Source organism: Physeter macrocephalus, chromosome 16, assembly GCF_002837175.3.
Source record: "Physeter macrocephalus isolate SW-GA chromosome 16, ASM283717v5, whole genome shotgun sequence".
Taxonomy (NCBI): domain Eukaryota; kingdom Metazoa; phylum Chordata; class Mammalia; order Artiodactyla; family Physeteridae; genus Physeter; species Physeter macrocephalus.
This window is the reverse complement of record NC_041229.1, coordinates 82541390-82556241: the sequence shown is the minus strand read 5'-3', so window position 1 is coordinate 82556241 and position 14852 is coordinate 82541390. Positions and strand designations below refer to the sequence as shown.

Sequence of the window (14852 nt, the reverse complement as noted above, 5' to 3'; positions counted from 1 at the left end):
ACAGGAGTTTATTTTCTTACAGTCTGGATGCTGGAAAGCCTAAGATCAAGGTGCTGGCAAGGTAGGTTTCATTCTGAGGCCTCTTCTCTGGGCTTGTAGGCAGCCACCATCTTTCTGAGAGAGTGAGAGAGAAAGAGAGAGAAGGAGAGATTAATATCTCTCTCTGGTGTCTCTTTCTTATAAGGGCACCAATCCCCTCAGGAAGGCCCCATCCTTATGACCTCATTAACTCTAATTACTTCCCAAAGGCCCCATCTCCAAACACCATCACATTGGAGTTTACAGCTTGAACATATGAATTTTGGGGGTGAGGAGGTACACAAACATTCAGTCCATAACAGATGATTATTACTTTAAAGTAATGTCTTCTATGTATGTTGTACTTTTATGGTTGTAGAACAGTTTTCTTATATGATCTACACTCATGATCTTGTAAAAGAGGACTGATAGTACAGTTCCCCTTTTTATAGATAAGGAAACTGAGATTCACAAGGGTTAAGTGTCTTGCAGGAGGTTCTGCAACCAGGAAACTGGAGAGACAATCTTGTAACCCCAGCATCTGATCTCTGCTCCAGCCCTGCAAGCAGTCCAAGAGTAATTGCTTTAGTCAAATGTTTATTCCCCCACCCCAGGGCTATTGTAAATCATTAGAATTTCACTGTAATTTACTTTCAAGTTCAAATCTATATATGAATTCAGAAAAGGACTCGTTCTGAAAAACCATCTAAAGAAGACTGTCAGTTTTTGTACTCCTGTGTGAACTTTGGGGCTGTCAGCCTATGTTCTCTGTGTTTATTCAGAATAAGAGCTGATTTGTGAGGTTGACTGAGAGATAAATTAGAGGGGCTTCTAGTGTATATAAAACCTGATAGCTGATGTGTTGTTCTCAGCAACCACTGATGAGAAAGCATAAGTTAACAACCTAGACACTCATACTCTCAGCTTTGTTTGTTTGTGCTTTTGGTTCTAAAATACAGTTGACCTTTGAACAACATGGGTTTGAATTGTGCAGGTCCACTTACACAAGAATTTTTTTCTACGTCCCCTGCACTGGCAGGTGGATTCTTAACCACTGCACCACCAGGGAAGTCCTGCTTATCTTTTTAAGAGCAAGGGCTTTGTCTTTGCTTATCGCTACTGCTTCGTGCTTAGACTGATGCCTGAGATAAAGGAGGTGCTCGATAAAATTTTGTTGAATTAATGAACAGTTAATACTGTTAACAACATTCAGGATATTCAAGCTAATGTCATCTATAGCCATTTTACAAGAAAAACTGCCCAAAATTCCAAATTGGTTTAGAGTGAGTTTTAGATTATGAAGCCCTAATAAAATTTTACTACCATGTTAACAACTGGCAAGTTGATTACAAATCTTTCCATTCCTTGAAAGAAAACCTGTAAGGATCATTTCTTACTCAACATGTTGCTGAGTTTCAGGTACCAGCTTCTAATACCATAGTGAAGTTTGCTAGGAAAGACAGGTTAAATATCTGTTATCAAGTTTAATGATGACTTAATCAGTTCAGGCTGCCATAAAAAAAATACCATAGACTGGGTGGCTTAAACAACAGGAGTTTATTTTCTTACAGTCTGGATGCTGGAAAGCCTAAGATCAAGGTGCTGGCAAGGTAGGTTTCATTCTGAGGCCTCTTCTCTGGGCTTGTAGGCAGCCACCATCTTTCTGAGAGAGTGAGAGAGAAAGAGAGAGAAGGAGAGATTAATATCTCTCTCTGGTGTCTCTTTCTTATAAGGGCACCAATCCCCTCAGGAAGGCCCCATCCTTATGACCTCATTAACTCTAATTACTTCCCAAAGGCCCCATCTCCAAACACCATCACATTGGAGTTTACAGCTTGAACATATGAATTTTGGGGGTGAGGAGGTACACAAACATTCAGTCCATAACAGATGATTATTACTTTAAAGTAATGTCTTCTATGTATGTTGTACTTTTATGGTTGTAGAACAGTTTTCTTATATGATCTACACTCATGATCTTGTAAAAGAGGACTGATAGTACAGTTCCCCTTTTTATAGATAAGGAAACTGAGATTCACAAGGGTTAAGTGTCTTGCAGGAGGTTCTGCAACCAGGAAACTGGAGAGACAATCTTGTAACCCCAGCATCTGATCTCTGCTCCAGCCCTGCAAGCAGTCCAAGAGTAATTGCTTTAGTCAAATGTTTATTCCCCCACCCCAGGGCTATTGTAAATCATTAGAATTTCACTGTAATTTACTTTCAAGTTCAAATCTATATATGAATTCAGAAAAGGACTCGTTCTGAAAAACCATCTAAAGAAGACTGTCAGTTTTTGTACTCCTGTGTGAACTTTGGGGCTGTCAGCCTATGTTCTCTGTGTTTATTCAGAATAAGAGCTGATTTGTGAGGTTGACTGAGAGATAAATTAGAGGGGCTTCTAGTGTATATAAAACCTGATAGCTGATGTGTTGTTCTCAGCAACCACTGATGAGAAAGCATAAGTTAACAACCTAGACACTCATACTCTCAGCTTTGTTTGTTTGTGCTTTTGGTTCTAAAATACAGTTGACCTTTGAACAACATGGGTTTGAATTGTGCAGGTCCACTTACACAAGAATTTTTTTCTAATACGCTGTAGTTGGTTGGTTGAATTCACGAAAGCTCAACTGCAGAGAGGGAGGAATGACTATAAATTATACTTGGATTTTTGACTGTGCAGGGGGTTGGCGCCCCAACCCCTGCGTCTTTCAAGGGTCGACTGTATATCAGTTGGCTAATCCCCAGAATTGTGTTTCTGTCTTAGCCAGAGTGGAGAAAAGTGAGCAAAGAGCAGACATAATTTGGGGTATGTTTCTTGACTGATCTGTACCTACTACAAATTTCTTCTACATGAGAGCATCCTTCCTACAACTATGGCCCTTGTTTTGGAAAGCATGTGCTGGACAAAGTCTTTCTAGTACTTAACCAAATCAGAAGTAATGTTGGTCTGATGAAGGAGAGATGGTCAGGGCTGTGATGGGTGTTGGCAGCCTGGAGGAGGCAGTTAACATTCTTAGGCTGTAGAGCAAAGGCCTGTTTTAAGCCTTGGTGATGTCTTTTCTAGGGGGTGAAAGGTACTGATCACAATCAAAATGGGGAAGATGGCAAAGCAGCCAACTCTTGAAAGAGTAGAATCCAGCCTGTACCGTGGTCATTGACCATATTTAAAGGGACCTTCAGAGTCTGGAACACATTGTTGGCAGGAAGTATACCACGACCTCTTATTTTTATACAAAGGCCCACATTTACTTATACGGGAAAAGCTCCTTGACATAAATTATTAGGAGTTAATATGGAAGGCACGGTGGTGGTAATGTCTGTAGGGACTGAAAACTATTCCATACCTAAACCTTCTTCTATTCATCTCTGCCCCAAGTTTGCACCTGATTGATTGGTGCCCGCACACAAGGATGTGGGTGATTTTTATCAGCACCAAGGTGGATATTTCATTTTAAGTGAGTCTCCATAACTGCTGTATAGTCTAACCACATATGAGGATAGCATAACAAAGAGCTAAAAGAAGGAATCCACTTCACCTTGTTATAGTGTACAGTTGGCCCTCAGTACCCACTGGTTCTGCATCCATGCAGTCAACCAACCAATCTGTGGATGCAGAACCCGCAGATACGGAGGGCTGACCATACTATGCCATTTTTATATTAATGGCTTTGAGTATCTTCAGATTTTGGTATCCACAGGGGATCCTGGATCAGAGGAACTACTGGATCTGACAGGGTGGATCTCAACAGCAGTGTCACCCCACATTGGTAGATTACTATTAAAGATGCGGTACATTGCAAATTCTGAGTTACTTCAGTTAACGAAGGACATTTTTGATTGATTTGCATTCAGAAATCTAAATCTGAGATGATTTAAGGTTCTGCCAACTCAATTTCACTCACTTGGTTTCTCAGATGCATTCATAGATGGAGGAGAAAGATGCCATTGTAGCCAAGAAGCCTGGAAATGCCTGCAACTCAGTCTATTTAGTGGATGCTGCAGCTGCTCATCTGTGTTTGCCCAGGGGAGTGTGTCATGCATGTGAACCACATCTGTCCTGTGTGTAGAGGTGGAAAAAGGGTTGAGAATCCTTTCATGCAGTGTTTTGTCATAGACCCTAGTTCAAACTCTTGAGCGTGGCATATCTAAGTCCGCACTCACTGCTTCCTGTTCCCATTCCATATCGGATCCTCTGCTTCTCTCTGCTTATTCTTACACTCATTCTTGCCATTCTTATTCAGTAAGCCTTTGCCCCGTGGCTCCTTCTGGCTTGAGGACCTTTCTAACCTCAGTTAGCGCTGCTTCTCTCTGCTCCTCGTGTGACTTCTATCAGACCCCAACCACATGGGTGTGTTGATGCATCTCTCACCCTCTAGGCCGCAGGTGTCTTACTCCCCACTGTACCTACGCAGAGCTGTGGTCAGAGAGTCAGGAAGTGAGTGGTTAGTCTTTCTCTCCAGGATTGATGTTTCCTCACTTTAATGAGAAGTGATTATGCTGTTCTGAGGTCTTAAGACCTGACCAGTACTGGTATGCATAAAACGGAATGCAAGGTGGTGTGGTGAAAGGTCACTGAAAAATCCATCTACAAGGAAAAACTAGCTGAGTGACTCACATTTCATAAGGAATTACGGGCTGCTCAGAACATCTGCATCCACACATTAGGGAATAGGAAGCATGGAATCAAGCGCCCCAGGACTCTTTCCCCCTCACATCCCTTCAGAACTTTAAAAGGCCGATAGCTGAGAGTCTGGGGTAAAGCAGGTAAAAAAGCAATCTTCTCTGGGTTTTCTCCCAACACATTCACTGAGCTTTCTTGGCAAATGGAAGCCTCTTCCATTATTCATTCATTTTAGTACGTTCTTATCGAATGCCTGCTCTGGGTCAGGTATTGCGCTGGTTGCTCGGGATACACTGCCTGTATTCAGGGAGGTGTTGTGGGCTTCTGAGGGAGAGAGAGGTGAAGTAAACAGAACACTGCAATTCACTGGAGACCATGGTCCCCAAAGAGAACAAAAACATTTATAATGGACTTAGTTTGTATCCCACGGGGCCTCCTATCTGCTTTGTACAAAGGAAGATCTGCTGCCCTTTGCCCTTTCCTATATAAGCATAAGCTTCATAGTGTGGCCTGGAATATTTGTATTACCACTGAGAGAATTCAAAGCCAGGGAGAAATTATGTGTGGTAATAGGTATATTTGGGTGTAGGGTGCTTGAAGAATTTTGACTAGTTGATGATTAAGAAAGGCAAGAAAATAATTTTTTCCTCTCCAAAGAAAACAGTTTGAAACTGAGACAAGGAAGATTTTTGTTGGTCACAGCAAAGAATCTTTCTGCTACTAGTGTTTATCTGTGGGACTTTCTAGGAATCCTTAAGAGAATTTCAGGAAGAGAAATGGAATGTTTCTTGTTTGCTTTATAAAGAAATTCTTTTAAAGTTCAAAGAGGTCTGTGTGTGTGTGTGTGTGTGTGTGTTTGAGAATGGGGGGAAGCCTGGGTGAGGAGCGTGCTCTTCCCAATTGGGGGCCGCCTACCTCTCAGGTTCCAGTTATTCCGTCCCCGCCAGTGCCACATGCGCATGTATTCTTTATGGCAGCCACTCCAATTCTCACATTCCTCAGACACATTTCCCCTTTCTTTGTCAACCCTTGCTTGCTTCCCCCAAATTAGATGCTACTCCATTCATTGCATCCCAGGAACACGTTTTTCATACCTCCATCAAAGCACATACCCCCTTGTTTCCTAAACTGCCTCTGTATCTGTAACAGCCAGTAGTTTGTGAGGACAAAAGGGCATTAGACCACGTGGCATTATCATCACTAGCATGGGGCTTGTCCATATTGCTGAGTCAGCTGTTAAAGGCCCAGTTCTGCTAAATAATTAGCTATGTAACTTCGGGGCAAGTTCATTAACCATCATAAGCCTCAATTTCCTTCTCTATAAAATAGTGATAATAATAATCCCTATCACATAAAGTGTTTATTTATGCAGATAAAATTAAACAATATGTATGCAAAGTATTTAGCCGAGAGCCAGAGAGCCGCTAGGTGGGCACTCAAAAGAGTGTTACCAGCCTTGATCAAGTTCTCAGTAACTATATCTTGTATGACCTGAATGAACATCTTCATGAAAGTGGTTTTTCCTCAGCTGTGTTCTTGCTGTGGTGCTCTAGTTATTCAGATTCCTGATACCTAAGAAGTGTAAATATTTATAGAGACCTCAGGCATTTTAAACTTTAAAATTCTCTGGGCTGTGATAGGAACAAACAGTAAATGGCACATGGAAGCATAATTCACAAAGTTTTAACATGATCCAATTAAAATGTCCAAGCTTCAATATACCTGTCTTCTTTTGTGTATCATTCCATCTCAGTTTTAATCTCCCTGAAAGTATTCCACAGTTGCTTCCAACTGATCTCACAAATTGCTTCTGGGAAACTAGTCCCAAGGTCCTGTGCTCTCAGCCCTGCCTCCTACCATCCCAAGAAACATCCTTCTGATGAGACAACAATAAACTCAACCCTCTGCTTTTAGCATGTATGAAACTGCACAGTGACTACTTCACATTGTGGCAGTACAGAGAGGATCTGGGGCCAGTACATGGGATGTTTTTTACTTTTGGAGAAATCCACCCTCCCTGCTTTCAGAAATGGATTATAGTGGGGGCATGAATGGAGACAGAGCCTCTCTAGAGCTGGCGTGGATGCCATCTTTCACTCAGTTCCTCCACCTGCGGTTGAGGCCAGAGGATCACAGATAAATTCATTCAGGACAAAGGTTCTAACTTTTGTCACTAACTGGAAGAAGTTAGGAAAACCAGACCCTATGTCAGTTTAAATTTTTTTTTTCCTTTTCACCGATTACAATGCAAATTTTTTAGTTATTTAAAAAGATCCCTCCCCCCCCAAAAAAAATCAAACAGGAACGAAAATCAGCCCTCCTGTTGTCCTTCGCCGAGCCAGCAGCGGTTAGGTAAGTGAGCACAGGGCATATCTATAATTCAGCTCGGGAATATTTCTCTTAATAATTAATAGAGCACCACAAAAGGACGAGGCCCAATAGGGCCCTCGAACAAAGCTGCCAGCTGAGGACGACAGTGGCTGCCTTGGCGCCAACTGACCCCCCCCCACCCCGCCCCCGGGCGCACGCTGCCACTGCCTGCTTGGCCCATCAGAGAGGGAGCCGGGAGAGGTGCCCGGAGCCCCGTCGCCACCTGAGCTTGTGTGTGTGTGTGTGTGTGTGTGTGTGTGTAAATTCTGACTTCCCACTTCTTTTGGCATATTTGTGAGAATTGCATATTTACATCGACGTCCAGGGGCATTTCACACGCCAGCCAGCTAATAAGCAATCCGAGAGTCCACCGCGGTGAGGACGCCGCTGCGAGCGCACTCGCCTGCCCCACGGCGCGGCGGGTGGGGGGGGGGTGCTTGGGGAAGTGCGGTTTTTGTTGTTTTATGGAGGTGGGTGGCATTGGAATCCGACCACTACGTTAGAGACCTCCCGGGAGCCAAACCTCTTGCCAAATCGTATTTATTTTTGCAGCAACAGGTTCGCCGAGGGCTCCTCCCATTCTTCCAAAGCCCCCCGCCCCGGGGCGGACTTGGAACCGGCTCCTAGCTCCCCGACTCTCTCCTAACTCGGACCTGAGCCTCCCTGCGCAGCCCTTAGCCTGGGCCCGATTCCAGTTTCAGTAATCCTTCCCTCCCAGGGGTCGGACACCTGCGTAAAGTCGGTCTCCTCCGCTCCTGGGAGGCCGGACCCCCGACTTGAGGCCGGCAAACTCTCTCTTTACAAGGGAGGAGGAGGCCGAGGGGCCTGGGCGCGCTAGCAGACGACTAGAGAGCTCCGGGCTGGCGGCCTCGCAGAGATGCACCCGGGCTCCCAAACCCACAAACCCGTTATGGTGCCGGGGCTGGTGGGTGGGGTGCCGGGGGAGATGCAGAGAAAGCGGGTCGGGGAGAGGAGAAGACGCCCAGAAGCACCCTGCGGTCGAGACTGGACCTGCCGTCGATGTCACCCCTTCCAGCCTCTCCTGGCGTTCCTGCTCTGCCGTCGGGACCCCATTTCAGCTCCAAAGGGGACACCTCTCTCTCCGGGATTAGCTCCTCGTCTCTGGGGGCGCAAGCCAGGGGATCCTGGAATGGTTCCCACTGGCTCTCCGCAGCCTTGTTGTTGGGGAGCCGCGGCCGGGGGGCCGGCAGTCACGGCGTCGTGACTGCGCCCGCCTCGCCGCTCCGGGAGGCGCCCCCGGTGACCGCCGTGAACGCCACACCCTCGGACGGCCCTGGCCCCGCCCCCGGCCGGCGCGCGCTCCCGGCCAGGGGAGGCGTGTGCTGCTTCTGCAGCCAGCGAGAGAGGGAGAGGGAAGGATATTGGAGGAATTCGGGATTAACAAGTGATCGCTGCTGTCTAGGATTTTGTTTCTTTTTCTGGGGAACCTTGACTTTCTTCCCCCGTCGAGCCCTTCCGTGCTGAACTCCCGAGGAACCAGGAGTCTTGGGGTCCTCCGTGGGGCAGCCCCGATCCCCACCCCCGGGCTCCAGCAGCGAGGATTCTGTGCACCCCCGCTGGCCAGGCAATAGAACTTGTTCCGTGGATATTTTGGAGCCTCCACCTGCCACACCGGAGTGATTCCTTCCACCCCCAAGATCATTCTTCCCCTCCTCCAGCTGTTGCAGCTTGAGGGGGGAAAAAAGCCAACCGGGGATTTTCTTTATTTTTATTTTGCACCCCGCCTGGGAATGGTAAGTATGCTACCTCTCTTATCTTTCCTCTACTCTTTTGGCTGTTAAGAAACAGTGGACATTTGAGGGATAAATAATATCGAGAATGTAACAGAAGGGCATGAATGGAAGGCGGTTAAAAATAAACCAGGAGGTGGGAGAAGGGAGGTGCAGATGCTGTGCGGCTTTTCGGGGGGCCAACAGTTGTTATTTTCCCAACCCAAGGGATGGGGTGCGTGCGCCCTGCTTAATGTGCCCGAGCGGGAACCTAGGTCTGGAGGCAAGGGCGCGATAAAAGATGTCGTTTCCCAACGAGGTGGGGTTTAGATTTAGCATCGTTTTGCCTCATCCCAGACTCACTGGTTCCGTTTCTTTGGGAACAGCTGGTGAACGGGTTTAAATTGCTGCCTCTCCCAACATTTGGGTTTGCGTGCATTTTCTGAGCATTTGAGCAACACATAGGGACTGTATAAATGGCGTGCGTTGAAGTGTATATTTCTCACGGTATTGGCCCTTGGAATTCTCTCTCTCAGTCTTCTCTTTCTCCTTTTCTCTCTCTGATAAGGTTCAGGTACCACCCTAAAACAGTTGCAGGAATTAGCACTGAGAGATGAAAACAGCCTTGTTGGTGGGGGGGAGGAGGGGCGGGATGCTTGGCTCTTGTTTGGGGGCACACAGGGATTGGGGAATAGGTAGTCAGGAAAATCTTATTAGTTGGTGGTGTTTAAAAGGAAGGGACATTACCCTGCCAAGGTCTCCCCCATAAAGTCTCCTGAGAGTTGACTTGAATAGATTCTCCTAACATGAATGCCTTGAGTTGAGAAGGAAGAGAGATTTTAAACTAGTCTGATTTGCTGGTTGGATTTTTTTCCTCTTTTTTTTTTTTTCTTCACTCTCTCCTTCCCTTTTTATATCCTCCTCTTCTTCTTCTGAGATCAGGGATAGTGAGGTACCTGGAAGCAAATTAGAAGGAATGTGATTTGCTTCTTGTACAGTGGGGGAGGGAGTTAAACAAAAATGACCAAACCCCAATAAATGAATAAGTAAATAAGAAATTATTTGGTGTGAAGAGGGCAAGTCTAGCTCTCCTGAAGAGTTGATAGTGAATTAGAAGACCCTCTAACTCGTGACCTTCTGGGAGTCAGTTGGGTGGAAGAGGGGGTGTGCGTAGTATACAAATTTACAGGCACTTTGGTTACACTGGGGCTTTATTTAAATAGTGTATTATAACTGCTTTGAGGGGTTGGGGAAGAAACTGAGCAAACTCTCAGGCAATTTGGCTTGTGTGAAAGTCTTTAAAGGATGTTGGCCTGACCCTCCACAGTGAAGACAGAGATTTGGAGACCTTGTGAGAGTGAACATTTCAGAGTATGAGATGATGTTAGGAGTCAGGCAAAGGAAGGGGATGTCATTCCAGAAACCCGCAGAGGTGTATTTTCTGGGTTTTGTGTCCCGAGTCAGGCTCACCTCTTGCCCTGGGAGAATGTGTATGATCACATTAGAATGTGTGATTGGGAAGACCTTTGTTTGCCACTTCCCTGCTTGTCACTTGATAAAACCCAGGTGTATTTAGGCTTCTAGGCTGACAGGATTCAGCAAGGAGCAGCAGGTGGTCAAGCACTGGGTCCTGTTAATGGCTCCAAGTGCTTCCGGTAATAGAGGCTGGTAGGTGCCCTGAATTCTGGCTGTCGTTATCTTCCCCAATTCTCTCGGCCACTCTGCATTCTTGGAAGTCCTTTTGGACAGAGTGAATGGAAGAAGCAAGAGGAGACAGGAGAAGCAAGATTGAGGCAGGAGCATTTACAGGTCCCGGCAGAGGAGATGAGTTAGTTGGACCTACGGAGAGCAAACTAAGGAAGAAGAAAGGTCAGGAATACCAAGTGACAGTGGGGACAGAGGAGGGCTGCAAGGGAGATGTGATCAGGAAGTGGCAGATTGGAAATAAAGGGGGGCAGGTGGGGGAGGGAAGGAAAAGAGAGGGTGATTTGGGGGATGCGAACTATGGTTAAATTATAGGGAAGAAAGTATCATAGGCTGAAAACAAAGTGCACACAAACTGGGATTTGAACCATAAGGAGATAGTCCCTTGAGCAAAGTGTAGGAGGAAGCATCGAGGTGAACATGGGGGAACTGCAAGGAGAGAAGATGATTATTAGAGAAAGGGAAACTGGGGTAAGCTCCTAGGCTGTGGGTGGTAGAGAGTGTTCTGGAGTCAGGGGAACAGAAAAACAACAACAGGGACATGCTTCAGCGAGTCAGGGAGTGCCAACATAATACAGGCCATTGGTGAGTCTCAAAATGTCCTGGATGTCCTCACGTCTGCCCTTCCCCTGCTTAGACAATGCTATGAGGACATACGCATTTGAGGGTGGGTAGATTGACCATAAAATGTTATTATGTTGTTAATAACCTCCAGCCTTTATTGATATTCCTCATGTACGAGGCACTGTGGTGTTCTGTCAGCATCAGTTATCTCATTTATCCTCTCAAAAGTGGGATGGGGGAGGTTGTATTATTATCTACACTCTGTAGATGAGGTGATTGAAGATTGTTTAAGTGGTGGAACCTGGATTAAAGAAAACTGTTTTTTCCAACTTCTCTAATCCTGAATCAAGACAGAAGGGTGGACGGCCACTAAATCCAGAAATATTTTATGTGGATGTTTTTAAAAAGTGCCTTGAGATCAATGAATGATGGAAGCAGCTGTAAAGTGACAGCATTGTTATTGTGGAATGAAGAGAGTGACAGTGAGAATTAAGACCTGGCATTAGTGAGAAGGTGGATTGAAGGAAGAGCCATGTGGGTCAAGAGTGGAGAGAGGAAAAAGTAATTGAGTTGCCACAAAAGTAGACAGTGCTGAAATATATCCAAAGAAGAAGGAAAGAAGGATGTTTAGTGAGAAGGAGATTTAACAAGCTGCCCCATACTACTCCTTGGAAGTTTATAGTCGCTTTGGTGCTTTATATAATGGCTTGCTTGCTTGAGGACAGGAGAAAAAAGTATATGTGAAGGAAACGCTCAGTTTACTCTTTATTATTTGATTCTTCTTTTTATTTTTCTCCTATGCTTGTTTCCCCTCCTTTTTCAGGTGAAGTGGCTTCTTCTGCATGATTTTAGCTGAAGGATGCTCTGCATTTCCTTGATTTCTATGGAGACCTCAGAGCTGGGCTTGCCCCCACTGACACCTCATCTTGCACCTTCTCTACCTCCCAAGGTCTTTGCCTCTAAAACTAGCTCGGCATTGCCCCTGGGTCCAGGAAGCCAGTGATGAATTTAAGGGGAAAGCCTGGAGAATCATCCTGATAGGCTTTGAGTGGCAATGTCTGGACATACTTCAAGTCACATGTTAACATGGGTCAAGCCATCACTAGAAGGCAAGTGCTAAGACTTAAAGGCTTATTTGCATTTTATTTAAATTTGATGGACTGAGCTCTGGACAATTTCCATGGCAGAAAAATATATTCCATTTTCTAGGCACGACTGCTGGCTGTTGGATACTTGCTGCCTTTAAATCTCGCAGCATCAACACCACATTCTAGACGTTATTTCCCGCTTTGAACATCCCCCCCCAAAATAAGTGTTTGGGAGACCCCAACATTTTCTGACTTAGGCTTGAAAGTGCCAGGCTGTTTCTCTGGAGGAACCAAGCTCTGGAGAGCAACACTGAATCCCTGGGAAGAGAGAGCATGGGGTGTGCTGATTTAAAAACAGAAAATGCAAAGTTGGACTGAAAATATCCTTAGTCTTCCAAGCAATCTGCTTAAGGGTTCCAAACTTACCTTAATTTGGTGAGCAAAGAAGCTGCCCTATTTTTCTTTCTTCTTCTTCTTCTTCTCCAACTGGAACCAGCCATTTCCCCAAACCACCACCATGGAGGTTGCAATGGTGAGTGCGGAGAGCTCAGGGTGCAACAGTCACATGCCTTATGGTTATGCCGCGCAGGCCCGGGCCCGGGAGCGCGAGAGGCTGGCTCACTCGAGGGCGGCTGCGGCGGCCGCTGTCGCCGCGGCCACAGCTGCTGTGGAAGGCGGCGGGGGGTCTGGAGGGGGCGCCCACCACCACCACCACCAGTTGCGTGGGGCCTGTACCTCCCAAGACCCTCAGAGCGGCCGGGGAAGTAGGAGGAGGAGGCGACAGCGGCCCGAGAAGAAGAAAGTCCACCACCGGCAGAGCAGCTTTCCTCACTGCTCCGACCTGATGCCCAGTGGCTCCGAGGAGAAGATCCTGCGGGATCTGAGTGAGGAGGAGGAGGACGAGGAGGACGAGGACGAGGAGGAGGAGGAGGAGGAGGAGGAAGAGGAGGAGGAGGAGGGAAGGTTTTACTACAGTGAGGATGACCACGGCGATGAGTGTTCCTACACCGACCTGCTGCCCCAGGATGATGGGGGCGGGGGCGGCTACAGCTCGGTCCGCTACAGCGACTGCTGCGAACGCGTGGTGATCAACGTCTCAGGCCTGCGCTTTGAGACCCAGATGAAAACTCTGGCCCAGTTTCCCGAGACTTTGCTGGGGGACCCTGAGAAGAGGACTCAGTACTTCGACCCTTTGCGTAACGAGTATTTCTTTGACAGGAACAGGCCTAGCTTTGATGCCATCTTATACTATTACCAGTCAGGGGGCCGCCTGAAGAGGCCCGTCAACGTCCCCTTTGATATCTTCACTGAGGAGGTGAAGTTCTACCAGTTGGGGGAGGAGGCCCTGCTCAAGTTTCGGGAGGACGAGGGCTTTGTGAGAGAGGAGGAGGACAGGGCCTTGCCAGAGAGTGAATTTAAAAAGCAGATCTGGCTGCTCTTTGAGTATCCAGAGAGCTCCAGTCCGGCGAGGGGCATAGCTATCGTCTCGGTCCTGGTCATCCTCATCTCCATTGTCATTTTCTGCCTGGAAACCTTGCCAGAGTTTAGGGACGACAGGGATCTCATCATGGCACTGAGCACAGGCGGGCACAGTGGGTTGTTGAACGACACCTCAGCCCCCCACCCGGAGAACTCAGGGTACACGGTGTTCACCGACCCCTTCTTCATTGTGGAGACGGTCTGTATTGTGTGGTTTTCCTTTGAGTTTGTGGTTCGCTGCTTTGCTTGTCCCAGCCAAGCCCTCTTCTTCAAAAACATCATGAACATCATTGACATTGTCTCCATTTTGCCTTACTTCATCACGCTGGGCACGGATCTGGCCCAGCAGCAGGGGGGTGGCAACGGTCAGCAGCAGGCCATGTCCTTTGCCATCCTCAGGATCATCCGTCTGGTCCGAGTATTCCGGATCTTCAAACTCTCCAGGCACTCCAAGGGCCTGCAGATCCTGGGCCACACCCTCCGAGCCAGCATGCGGGAACTGGGCCTTCTGATCTTCTTCCTCTTCATTGGGGTCATCCTCTTTTCCAGCGCTGTGTATTTTGCGGAGGCGGATGAACCGACTACCCATTTCCAAAGCATCCCAGATGCATTTTGGTGGGCCGTGGTGACCATGACGACTGTGGGCTATGGGGACATGAAGCCCATCACTGTGGGGGGCAAGATCGTAGGGTCTCTGTGTGCCATTGCAGGTGTCTTAACCATTGCTTTGCCAGTGCCGGTGATTGTCTCTAACTTTAACTATTTCTACCACAGAGAGACTGAAAATGAGGAACAGACACAGCTGACCCAGAATGCAGTCAGTTGCCCGTACCTCCCTTCTAATTTGCTGAAGAAATTTCGGAGCTCTACTTCTTCTTCCCTGGGGGACAAGTCAGAGTATCTAGAGATGGAGGAAGGGGTTAAGGAATCTCTGTGTGCAAAGGAGAAGTGTCAGGGAAAGGGGGGTGACAGTGAGACAGATAAAAACACCTGTTCTAATGCGAAGGCTGTGGAGACCGACGTGTGAATCTCGTTCTCCACCCGCCACTGCCCCTCCCCCCAATCCCAGCATCTCCAAATATATTTATGCATAGAGAGTGCAGTTATGAAAATGATATATGCAAATGAATCCAATGCATACAGTAGTACGCCATTTAATGGTTATACATGGCATAATTGTTACTAAACTTGTATTACATATCAAACAAATGATACATCTTGGAGAAGAGGGAGGCTTAAACAGGAGCAAATCTATCTTTATATTTTTTATTAGAATGC

At 46.8% G+C, this 14852-nt stretch overlaps 1 protein-coding gene and 1 long non-coding RNA gene across 2 annotated transcripts; one reads left to right on the top strand and one right to left on the bottom strand.

Moving 5' to 3' along the window:
* Nucleotides 1-1565: 1565 nt before the first annotated feature.
* Nucleotides 1566-8152, bottom strand: LOC129392891 (uncharacterized). The gene is made up of 3 exons (XR_008619655.1): nucleotides 8021-8152; nucleotides 3921-4075; nucleotides 1566-1681 (listed from the first exon to the last, which is right to left on the bottom strand). It is a non-coding gene; the product is annotated as an uncharacterized lncRNA (long non-coding RNA).
* A 4460-nt stretch (nucleotides 8153-12612) lies between these two features.
* On the top strand, nucleotides 12613-14601 carry KCNA4 (potassium voltage-gated channel subfamily A member 4). The gene has a single exon (XM_007119381.1). The coding sequence runs from the start codon at nucleotides 12613-12615 to the stop codon at nucleotides 14599-14601; it is 1989 nt and encodes a 662-aa protein (XP_007119443.1).
* Nucleotides 14602-14852: the final 251 nt, after the last annotated feature.

Bases quoted from the DNA above. Each gene is read 5' to 3' on its own strand.
- KCNA4 (XM_007119381.1), top strand. From the start codon at position 12,613: ATGGAGGTTGCAATGGTGAGTGCGGAGAGCTCAGGGTGCAACAGTCAC.